Source organism: Tyto alba, unplaced genomic scaffold (assembly GCF_018691265.1).
Source record: "Tyto alba isolate M040663 unplaced genomic scaffold, T.alba_DEE_v4.0 Super-Scaffold_2, whole genome shotgun sequence".
Lineage (NCBI taxonomy): Eukaryota > Metazoa > Chordata > Aves > Strigiformes > Tytonidae > Tyto > Tyto alba.
Genome location: NW_024881282.1, coordinates 4,861,621 through 4,873,915, shown reverse-complemented (window position 1 = coordinate 4,873,915; position 12,295 = coordinate 4,861,621). Strand labels below are relative to the sequence as shown.

The window sequence follows — 12,295 nt, the reverse complement described above, 5'->3', positions numbered from 1 at the left end:
TCCCCACTTGAGGACCCTCTGCCCTTAGGGGAGCTCAGTGCCCAGGACATGGGCAAACAAAATATGCTTTGGTCTCCAAGGATGAGGTTTCTGAGCTCACGGGTACAAACTGGAGGCATGTGGAGGGGAGAGTAGGAGAAGCAGGTATTTACGTTTTGAGAGGCCCATTGTTAAACATGAATATTTTAGTGATTGTACACTTCATGGCGCAGTGCTTTGCTGCCAGCTTCAGCAATCCTGATGGATTGAACTGACATTTCCATTACATGTGTCTGCATTAAGCACACTTTTTCTTTGCCCTCAAATGAATTTACTGTGAAATGTGTTGGCAGGGTTACTGTAGCTGAAAAAAACTCTGTGATGTGAAATGTACTTTTCTGTCAAAAAAGTTGTCACTGCCTCTTGGCAAATTAATATTTTCCCCTCTGTTTTCTCAGCTCCACACCTTCCTCCCATGTTTTTGGGGTGTTTTATTTTTTTGTTTTTGTTTTTGTTTTTTGTTCTGGGTATTCCAACACCTCTTCCCAAAAAGAACAAACTCCTGTTTGCAAATGTTTTGAAAGTCAGTTTCTGAGAAGTAGCAAAAAAAGCCTGTCTTGAATCTTTCCAGACATGTTACATATTTTTCTGCTGTTCAGCATCCCCACTCTGTATCCTTTTTAACATTTGTGAAGTGCTGGAAAATGGTTCCTGCACCAATGCCGACCTTCACTGTTTTACTTTGTTCTCCTGACCACCTGGTCCACAATATGTACATCAAAGGTCTTCATTTCACATGAGAAGGATTTGGAAGCAGGCTGGCTTAGTACTAAGCAAAAAAATAATCAAATGAGCCTTTTAATTTCTTTCCCTCCCTCCAATCTCTCTGTTTCAAAGACACTCCAAAAACAATCTGTACATTGAGTGAACAGAAGTGTTTTTATTACAGAAATCCTCCCCCTTCCACATGGATTGTCGCAAGGGCTTTTTGGACATCTGCCCAATCTCAGCATTTTGGCCTGTAAGAAAACAAGCAACAGATAGTGTGTTTGTTTGGCTCCTGGTTCTCCAGTCATCTGGAAGTGCCTTATTTGCTGCTTGCATCCATAATTTCTTTTCCGACCAGCTCTTCAAAACACTCATTTAGGCTCATGGGGGATAGAGAAAAAATATTCAAAGATGCATATTTGATTATTTAAATTGATCCCTCTTTCAGATTGTTTCAACAACGTTTATTGAGTTTAGCAAAATGAAAATCAAGCCCCTTGCACATCCAGCTTGAAGCAGAGCAATCACCAACACATTCCCAGTTACATCCAAAACACTTAAGACCCCTGGGAGCTGATATTAGTTAAACTTTACCTTCATACCTTTCTTCTTCTCACAATTGCTATTTGTGTGCCTAATGCACACCATATTGCTTGGGGACTGTAGCAGGTGCGTCCTTCTCTAGAGTTCAGTAAACGCAAACAAGGTGAGATCTTCAAATGCTCTGAAGTTAAGGGGGGAAGCAATGCTGATCTCAAGCAGATCTAGGAGCTAGCCAGTCTCATCATGATTTCCTCCAGCAGATTAACATTCAGCTGCTATTACTAATAGCTGTGCAATCAAAAATCAAGGAAGACTTTGTAATCTGTACTGTCAGGTGAATGCAGGCGTGATGTTTGGACTAGATGACCTTCAAAGGTCCCTTCCAACCCAAACCATTCGATGGTTCTATGATGTCCCAATGCCTGGATTTTCCACCATGTCCCCTTTTATGCCAGTGGTCCTCCTTTTGCTTAGAATAGTTGATTGCTTGTAACCAGCAGTTTTCTCACCATTCATGGACTTCTAAGGGGTTTGTGAAGAGTACCCAAGCAGTGTAGTTTTGTATCTGTACACTTATTTTCACTATAGCGTACCTTGCAGGTAGTGTGGAGGCTGATTTTAAATGTCACTATACAAGATGACGTGACTTTACACTGGTTTAATATTCGAACTACTATGAAAAAAAGCCAAGAAACCCAGGACTGAGGTGGAAGTGCCATGGAAAAAGCAGAGGATATGTCCTCAGCCTCTTCCATGAGCACTTGCTAAATGACTGTGCTGTTCATCCTGGATGTCCTGGTATTCTGGCTCACATAGCTCTAAATTTTGTCTTCAGCCTGAAGGCCCTTTGAGAGTCCTCAAGAAGAGAAGCATTGTGGATGAGATGTTCAGAGCTGACTGTAGAACTGGACAACACTTCCCATTCAGCTGGAGAAGCTCAGCCTCCATTAGTGTATTGTTGTTCTTGTGCTTCTCCTGCATAACTTAGAGCAGTGCCTGGTTCCTGTTGATGAAGGGCAGACGTGGAGTTGGCTTTGATTTGGGCCATTTGGTCACTGCCAATGCTTCTGTTTCAGAGCTAGGAAAGTGCAGAATTGGACTGTGGTTGGAGGTGGAAAGCCCAGCTTTGTCACATGGTTCTTTCGAGGACCGTTAAGATTTGTGCTCTTCACACAAAGTAGACACACCGTTTTGGGCAGACTGTTACAGTGCCAGGCATCATAGGGTCCTCCTCTGTGCCTTCTCCTGGGAAATCCTGCTTGAGAGATCAGATAATCTGATTTATGCTTCTCTTCCCTTCCAGATGTCAACAGTTGGCTGCTCACCTTCGGGTTCCAGCTACACAATGTCATCCCTGGCTACCCCAAGCCAGACATGGATGCAATGGAGCCGTCCTATGAACTAATCCACACACAGATGAAAACCCAAGAATGGGACAACAGCAAGGTGATCCATGAAACTCCATACTGTATCTCACACCCATATGAGCAAACTATCCAGTTTATTAAAAAATCCTCTTTCAGCATGTTCTCCCAGATATGCTGGGGGAGTAAAAGCGAGTCAGCCCCCATTACAGTAGTTAAATCTGACTGAATAATCACATATTAAGTCCCTTAGTGCCATGGTGCTTTTTCCTGTGATATTTTCTGGTGGTTGCTCAATGAAATGCTGTGTTACTGTTTCTTTCTCCCACAAAATGCCATGTTATCATCTATTGCAGACTAAGTTAAAAGTCTTTGCTCCAAGGATTCTTGGAAGTGAAAAAAAAAACAAATCTTGATACAGAATCAGTTTGTACAGATTTTTGTCTAGAAACTTATTCAGTCTAGTTTATAATGTCTCAGGCAACAAGTCCCAGTACTTCCCTACAAAACTTTTCTGCACTGCAGTGAGTTTCACCAGAAAGTTTTAGATGATAGTTAACTTTCGTTTTACCTGACTGGGTTTAATCCCAAGTCACTGTGTCCTTTTAAAACCAGGCCTGCACCAGAAACCATCTTGGTAGATGCTGGCACAAAATTCAATGATTAAATTGGCAAGAAAAAAGCTTTTACAGCCCAATCATTTCCCCCTCTCATCCTGTTGGGAATTATTCAGCTGAAAGATGGAGGCAGCGCTGTTAAAGGTTAGCAAGCTGGGTCAGGATCCAAGAGCCCTGGGTTACTCCCAGCCCTACTGCTTATCGGTTGTATGACCTTGAAAAAGTAATTTACCTCTCAGGATACTCTTTCATCTCCTAGCCTGATTTTATTCTGGGGTTGCTTTCATCTGTTTAGTCCGAATCCTCTTTAGTCTGAATTCCTGCTTGCTATTGCTGTGTAGTCAAACATCGCAAGAGCAGTGAGGCCCCAATGTGCTTGGGGAGATTAGGATATGCTCTTAACATTTCTACTAATAAAATGATAACAGTAGGAAGTGGAATTGATTCCAGCTGCCCTCCTACCCTCTTTATCTATGAGTTCACTGAAATCTCACTGTCCCACAGCAGATTCTTGAAATCCTGTACACATATTAACCCAGGAGGTAAAATATGGTGTCACATTTCCCAGACCACAAAAGGTATCACTCATAGGTGTGAACAAGATACTGTGCATTAATAAAATAGTCATGTGTCAGCCCATCCTTGGTACTCAGCTTCATAGCTATGGTGAAGACAAGCTAAAATGTACCAGCTTCAACTTCAATGAGAGATTTATATTAAGACTTATCTCTTTATAATAGAGGGGGACAAAAGGAACTATGCTTTTGCTACCATGGCTGAGTTGATGATTGAAAACCATTACACCACAGTAACTCGGTTGTATTTTGGAGCTCAGAGACTCCTTTTTTGTTTCTCACTTCCTTGGATTAAACAATAAATGCTAATAGAGATTATTTCTGTAATGAGAAATAGCCCCAGGATTTTTCCTTCTCTCTGATGTGACATAGTCTCCCCAGGCAAACCTGTACAGGAGAAGGCAAACAGGGAATGCGCATTCAGAGACCGCACAAAAGATTGTCTCTGAAGTGTTACATGCAGTAGATAATGACTCTCACAGAACTGCAATAGAAAGTACATTGTTGGTGCTGGTGTTGTTATTATTACTATTATTATTATTTTATATCGTTATTTTATCATTAGTTCATTATTATTATTAGGCATATTGAATAAGCAGGTAACTTGAGTGACAGCTTGAGATGAAGACTGACACTTGCTTATACAGCCAGCTGAGCTGGAAATAAAACCAAGGAGCCCTCCCTTCCATCCACCCATTTTAGGTGAATCTGCCTGAATGAGCAATAAGAATAAATGAAGATCTCCATGTCCCATTCAGGTTTTGAAAGCAAGAAGCTGCAGTGAGGACTGTGCAGGAACCTGCTTGGTAAAAGAGGGCTTTATGCATCCATCATGCTCCCAGATGAGTCACTTTACACTCAAGTGTTGAAAGTGGAATTTAACCATTGCAGGCTGTTTCATATTCTTCCCCTATGTTATGACAGCAACAAAACATGAGCATTTTTATTTTAGTCTGCAGTTGCAGGATCATGCTGTGATAACGAGTGGCTCTCAAATCCTATAGAGAGGAATTCCCTTCCTTTCTGTCACACCCAGCATATTGTAGGCATATATTTTCATAAAATAAATTCATTCACATATGATACCTGATCTGTTTTCTCCTAAGCCTATCCATGCATCCAACACTGATGTTTCACTTGTAGTTCTGTTCACTCCCAACCCTTCCAACCACACATACACATTCCCAGACACAACCCAGCCCTCCTTCCTACTGGTTCTTTCTGTATTTATTGATGAAGCATGTGGAAGAAAATAAAAACTTTTGAAAACTTCACGTAGCAGATGACAGAATTAAACAAAGTTAAATGGAAGCACAGGAAATATTTTCAGATATTAAGACTGATCAAACTGTGAAATGGTCTTCCAGAGCAAATGGAGAAAGCTCCAGATCTTTTGTCATTTCAAAGTAGCCTGGACAAGGCTCTGGGCAATGCCCATCCTGCTTGCAATCCAGTCACTGAGTGATGTATCACAGCTTTCTCATCTCTATATCTTCCGATCCCTACTTTCTCTGGGTCACATACTTCCTCAAGATAGACCAAAGTGAATTTGAGTTAGTCCACTGGCTTCAATGATCAAAGCTGTTGCCTAAGCAGATTGAGTCAGTTCTTTTATCAGAGAGGAATGAATAACAGGAGCACAACAGCAAAGCAACTAATTCCACATAAATGCCTACTTTGTTTCTCTTCAGAGTGCATAACCAAAGAGCCCTAGCATCTCCTTCCAAAACATTGTTGGTACTTGCCTTGCAGGGCTGGAAGATGGGAGAGATAATTCTGACTTTGAGCATCCACCAGCTCAGAAACAGCCAGCATGTCATAAACTTAGCACTAACCCCCTGCAGCTCTGGAGTGACATTTAAAATCCAATACTCTGTTGTGCAGCACTTTTCCCCCCTCCTCCCTGCGACCGTGAGGCTGTCACTAAATTGTTTGTTGAACAAGTTCAGTGTTATTGGCCACCAGGGGACTCTGGGTGACCTCTGGCATATTGTGGAGCTGCTGCACCTGAATCCAATTTCTCTTTTTTTTTTTTTTTTCCCTCTTTTGTCTTGTTGAACTGTCAGATAATTGCTGGAGCCAGAACAACTCTATTTGCATGGAGGGGTGTTTTGGAGTCAGCACTTATATCACTAACTACATCATATTACTAACTACCCTTCTCTCCAACCCATGAGCACTGTGCCTCCAGGAAAGGTCCTGTTTTCTGCAGTGCTCATTACAGACTGTGCTGGAGGAGCAGCTTTTGGCATCCCTTATGAAGCAGCATTTTGGAGGCAAGGGCTGCTCTGGGATGCTCAGCCAGGGAGTGAGCTGTAGGGCTGTGCTTTCTGGCACAGCTTCTCCCAGGGACAATCTGTTTGAGGGACTGGCTCTGCCAGTGTTCATCATTCAGGGAGGGCATCCTCGCATGGAGGCTGCTTTGTCCTGGGCTTGGGCCATTGTGCTCTCTGCACGTCTGTCCATCAGCCCCTAGTTATGTTTTGCAAAAGTAGTGGCCAGTTTTCATTGGATCTGAGGCAGGAGAAGGAGTTGAAGTTTCAAAAACAATAATCTCTTGAAGCTTTTTGAAAATAGATGAGCAAGAGAAGGAGGCAAATTGTCTTGTTTCCCCACAGATGGAAATCTGCTTGATGAGCAAAATTTCATTATCCCCCTTCATCTGTGTACACTGGCAGGGTGGAGGAGAGACCCGTCCTCTATGCCCAAGAGTTAGCACTTGCATTTTGCCCTTTCCTAACCAGTCACCATCTACAGCACTGGGCTTTCTGGCCAATCACTCACCTCCTTTGTCCCACGTACATTCGAGGATGGCAGGTGGGACACTCAAATGGGGACTCATCTTCGGGTGATGGCCAAGTGGAATAGAGGGAAGAGGTTGATTTCTGAAGAATGGTTTTGTTAACAGAGAGATAGAGGGTAAATTAGAAGGAGTTAATAATGGAGAATATTTCAGAGAAGTCCTAACTTCCAAGCCTTTTGGAAGAAGTGGCTTTCTGCGTTGTAAGCCATATGGTAGTAAGAGAAACACCTATCTGTGTATAATGGCACAAGGATATAGAGGAACTTGGAAACATGTTCACGTATTTCACATCTTGGATCCTTGATGGGAAATTAAAGCTTTCAGTCTCACACAGGAAGGCGGTATTTAAAAACAACAGATGATAGTATCTGGCTATGGTATTTCGAATCCTCAAGAGGTGCTGGCAAAATGTAAGAGGCTATTCAGAGATCTCTGTAATATGCAGTTCTCTTGAGCTCTGTGCAGCAGTGAACAAATGATGAAGGTCGTTCTTTTCTCTCCAATGGGTTGTTACCAGATAAAGTGAAATGTCACCTAAGGACATCTGATTTAAAAAGACTGTGAGCAAAAACAAACCCAGCATATTTGTCACTCACATCTAGCAACAAATATTGAAATAAAATAACTATGAATTCCCTTCTTTCTTCCATAAAACTGGTTTTATAGATACCTTGGTTTACAGTTGCTAAAAGCAGCAGCATTTTTTAGAGAATCACATGCCACTGCAGCCTTGGATGGAAAATTTCTGTTTCTCTTCCTTGCCAGTTCATTAAAATGAATTCTAAGATGAAACAGAATGGTAATTTCAAAGTCAAGGATACACTGCCTCTTTGAACTACATATAATCTGTTTGCCTCCACCCCCTTTATATTCACAGCAGAGCATACAAGCTATCTGTACTCTGGTTTGCCTGAATTTGTTGAGGTTTTTTTTTGTGTTGGATGCGTTTTCTTTTCCTTTAAAAAAGTACTATTCCTAAATATACTCTTTTATCAGAGAAGTTCACTTGGAAAGTCATTTCAAAATCATCCTGGGCTCATTTTCAAGATAACAGAGATGTGTTTATTTATTGTAATAGTTAAGTGATGCTGATGCATTACAGCTTTGCACGTATCTGATCTCCTACTTCCCTATGTGACAAAAAATAGGGAGAGCCCAGAAGACCTGTAGCCAGTATCCAGTGGAAAACCCTTTGGATGTGATTTTGTTCTTAATTAAGACACCTAAATTTAGGTCTCTGCCTGTGAACTTGGTATCCAAGCTTCCATTATAGCCAGCAGAGATCTGCACTGAACTCAGTTGCTGATGCCATTTGAGATACCCTAGAGTTTCCTGGACTTCCTCATGTCCACAGCAGGGTTTACCTGCACCCTACAAGACCAACAACAGGTGGCCCAGCAGGTCTCCCCATAGTGTCAAAAATGATGTTTAACACCACCCATTTGGGTGACTTGTCAGTGGAGCCCAAAGGACAGTTCACATGATCAGCTGCTAGGAGCTAGGATTGAATTCAAGAGTAAGACATGTAGATGTAGGTGTCTCCATGTGTGCTAGATGTGTGCACCCACTGTAGTCTGTCAACATCTAGTTCATACAGGCAGTGGAGCTCACTTAAAAGGCTGTCCACCTGCTAGTCATTAATTTTAGAACAAGCTGAACACACTGTAGGCTGCACTGACTGTGCAAAGTAGGGATTTCATTCAGTTGCCCATACAGGGGCCAGGTAAGCAAAGTGTCCTCCAGGTGCTACTCCAGAAGGGCAGATATCTCTCAGAGATTCTTCAGCTTCTCACTGCCCTGTGCAGATGTTGAAGGCATTCTGGGGCATCTCAGATCACACTAGACATCCGTATGTGGGCAGCTAAAGCAGTCCTGCAGTCAACACTGACTACAGCATACATGAGAAATGGGCGCCTAGAAGGCTGGGACAGCCACAGATTGACAGGTAACTGCTCAGTTTCTTTGCCAGTGAAGGTGGTTCAAGCCCCCAGCTTCACAACCCCCCCACCTACAGTGTCTCAAAGCAGGCACACAACTGGTGGTCAAGAAATTCCTAATTCTGTGGCTTTGGTCTACCATTTTATCTCTGATTTAGCCACCAGGAACAGTCCCAGTGACAGTCCTACAGTTGCATATGCAACATGAGAAATGCTTTCCCAGTATAGAGATGTCCTGGATCAAGGGCAAGAGGACACCACAAGACTGTTGGCCTGGCATCCTATGTGGGTGTCCTTAGGCAGGAAAGGGCAGTGCCATTGCTGTTAGATCATATGTAATCCCTTAAACCTGCCTTAAGTCCTGCCAGTAGCAGGGTGGGTGCTGCTTATTTTCTTTCTGAATGGCATCTAGATGAACAGTGGAGCTGTGGAAATTGTATGACGTCATAGAATATCACAAAGACAGTATGCAGCTAGATCTAGGAAAGGTCCAGTATTCTATTATTGGGTCATAAACTGAAAAAAAAAAAAAAAAAAAAAAAAAAGAACCCAAACCCTAACTAAAAAAAAAAACAAAACAAAACAAAACAAAACAAAACAAAACAAACAAAAAACCCACACCCACTTCGGTGTTTTATCAGTTTTTTCTTTTATAGTGGGCAGTTACTGATCTGAAAATTACCTCAGGCCAGAAGGTGCCAGGTACTGGGTTATGGAGCTTGAGGAATGTGGATCATGGCACATCTGTTGGCTGTGATACCTGGCGTTTCACAGCATGTGCCAATCAGGCTACAATCCACTCTGAATTAATGGAAAACCCAAGGACACCATCCAGTCTTAATCTTTGTTGTACCAATGCTGTCCTTCACAAGACTCCATAATCTTATTTTACAGTATGTCTCTACAACTAAATAAAAGAAGTCTAAGATGAATCCCTGGCCCTGACACTAGGTAGCAGTGGCCTAGAGAGTTAGCAAACATGTCTTGTAGAAAGAAGTTGGAAGAGTCCAAAACCAAGCCAGGAGTTAAAGTAAAAATTATCCAGTGTGAATGATAAGAGGTGCAATACAACAACTCATTCTCTTTAGCAGTATTTAATTTTAAAATTTTATTAAATTATATTATTTATAAAATGTTTTATATTTAGCAGTATGAACATATGAACCATATGTCCCACTTGTCCAAGGCACAATAGACTGTCACATCACAATGTCTAACTTGCATCATCATCAGGTTTTCAGAGCTAGTAGCAAAACCATTTTTCATTTGGGATCGTAAGAAAAGACAAGGGAGTGGTGTCCACTGGTTTGTTGGGGCAGCCTAGTTTGGAGGCACTCACAGGTGATCTATACGTAATAATTTGCTCAGAATTGAAAAGGCACTAGAGTTCCTGCAACTCATTAAGAATAAGGTGATGAAGACAAAATAGAAAGGAAATGGGGGAGATTTCTGATAGCAATAATTTTCCCATGCCCAGTGGTGTCTGACCTCCCAGAGCTCCCTTCCCCAAGGTGGTGATATGTAGATGGTGCAATTAATTCCAAGGACTCCTTATCACTCAACTGCTGTTAAACATGGTGATGTATATATATAATCATAGATTCATAGAATGGTTTGGGTTGGAAGGGACCTTTCAAAGCCATCCAGTCCCAACCCCCTGCCCCGGGCAGGGCCCCCTTCCCCCAGCCCAGGGTGCTCCCAGCCCCGTCCAACCTGGCTTTGAACCCTTCCAGGGAGGGGGCAGCCACAGCTTTTCTGGGCACCCTGGGCCAGCGCCTCACCCCCCACACAGAGAAGAACGTCCTCCTTATTTCTAATCTAAATCTGCCCTTTTTCCGTTTAAAGCAATTGCCCCTCGTCCTATCACTACATTATAAGAAGTCCCTCTCCATCTTTCTTGCGGCCCCCTTTAGGTGATATATAGATGATATAGGTGGTGATATAAATGACCACAGGACATAGCAATGTAGTGCAGAAGTCCTGACTTACATTCTTGAGTGAAGGAGCTCAGACCAAATGGTGATTCAGCATGATTAATGAGAAATTACTTTTTCCATCACTTGTGAAAGTTACTGAGGCAAAAATGTTGGAAGAGCAGTGCGGCATTGAGTAGTGGGACCACCTAGAGTCAATCCATGTGAGATGAACGTGAGAAGAATACCTCCCCATTTAAACCTCTTTGAAGAGGAAATAGCTAACCAAAGCTGTGCAGTATACACTTATTTAGGACAGTCATTGTTTCATGGAGCCTAGAATCCTAATTATTCCATGTCCATCATTGGTGACATCTACATTAATTACATCCATGTTTTACATAATTAGAGAACTTGTGCAGTTGGCAGGGGAGCTAGGCTGGGCTCCTCATCAGTCTGTTAATTATATCACTCTCGAGGCTGTATGCAAGATCTCCCACAGGCAGTATGGCAAGAACCAGAAAGAGCTCCTCTTTCATAGGTGGCTGGTTCCTGCTCCAACTATGCTGTTAATCAAAAGGGTAAAAGTAGGAGCTATGCCAGCCTGCTTGGCACTTTGAATAAAAGTCAGTCTTAGGTATTTTAATGCTTTACAACCCGAAACTTGTGTACTTGTTCCCTTTGCTCTTGAACTTGTGTACCTGTTCCCTTACAGTTTTCTCCTTTATAGATCAAAACTGCTCATAACCTCTGAGTAAGTTGCAATGCTAAAACCTTTATTTTATTTCTTTAATGCTTTGAGACCCTTCCCTGGAAGTGGCCACCATGGAAATGAGAGTTTATTTCCCTTCCCTCGCCAATATTACAAGTCTTAGTTGAGAGGTCCATGCTGAAATACCTGCATTGTCTGAATTGTCTTCTTGCACCCAGCGAAGGATGTGAGCCTTTAGTCTGTGGACAGTTTAAGGCAATATCCTTCACGGATGTTAAATTTCCTCAAAATAATTGGAGTGCAGCAAACTTTTCTCTGTAGCCTATTTTTAATCCTGGATGTCATTACATTATTGAACTGAGCCATTGGCAGTGCCAGGAGAGTTTTATCATAGCATCCTCTTGCTTTTGTGAAATTTGAGCAAATAATTGTTCGTGAACAGGGGTCTGCAAGAAGCCTGTGCTGCCTTGAATTGATGAGAGCATTTCCAAAGACATTTTGCAGTAATGATGAGCTGCTGACTCGCTGCGTGCTTGCTCCATTATGTGCTAACAGCAAAAGTGACTTTGTATTGTACCTGACTGTAAATGATCCAGGCTGTTGTCTCTCAGCATTTTTGCTTCAGTGTAAGCCAAAATTCAAGCATCAGGTGTGGCTGGCCTTAGCTCAGGGAGCCTGGCACATTATAGATGGTTTGCAGGAAATAGGAGTTGGATTTAGGGCCTTCCTTGAGTTTTGAACAACCTGCTTTGGCCAGGTTGAAATGGGATATAGAGGGGTTATGAACACTTTGAGTGTCATACCTGTGATTCAGGGCTGTTGAAGGCAGCACAAGAAGTTACAAACTGAAGTTAAAGTAGAGAGAACTTTTACAAATACTTTCACGCTTTTTCACAGAAAATATGAAAGCATTCTATAAAGCATCATGGCCACAAGATGAATGACTTCTTATGTGCAGATGAACACTGAAACACAAAATAATTGTGTGTCCAAAATAGACCCTCACACCACTGAGGCAAAAAGTCCTTTTAACCCTCCACTTCCTTCAGTCTGTGAGATTAAATACAGTTCAGTTTATTGAGAC

The 12,295-nt window shown here is 42.2% G+C and overlaps 1 protein-coding gene across 13 annotated transcripts in view; it reads left to right on the top strand.

The window, feature by feature from the left end:
- TENM4 (teneurin transmembrane protein 4) overlaps positions 1-12,295 on the top strand; it is a 1,435,480-nt gene that overhangs the window by 1,416,100 nt on the left and 7,085 nt on the right. For all 13 annotated transcript variants that reach the window (XR_004406800.2, XM_032990906.2, XM_032990916.2 and 10 more), the window contains one exon: positions 2,594-2,736. Coding sequence is in view for 12 of the 13 variants with exons in the window: in XM_032990906.2 (XP_032846797.1) it covers positions 2,594-2,736 (143 nt within the window). In the remaining variant the exon portion in view is untranslated. The remainder of the gene's footprint in view (positions 1-2,593; positions 2,737-12,295) is intronic.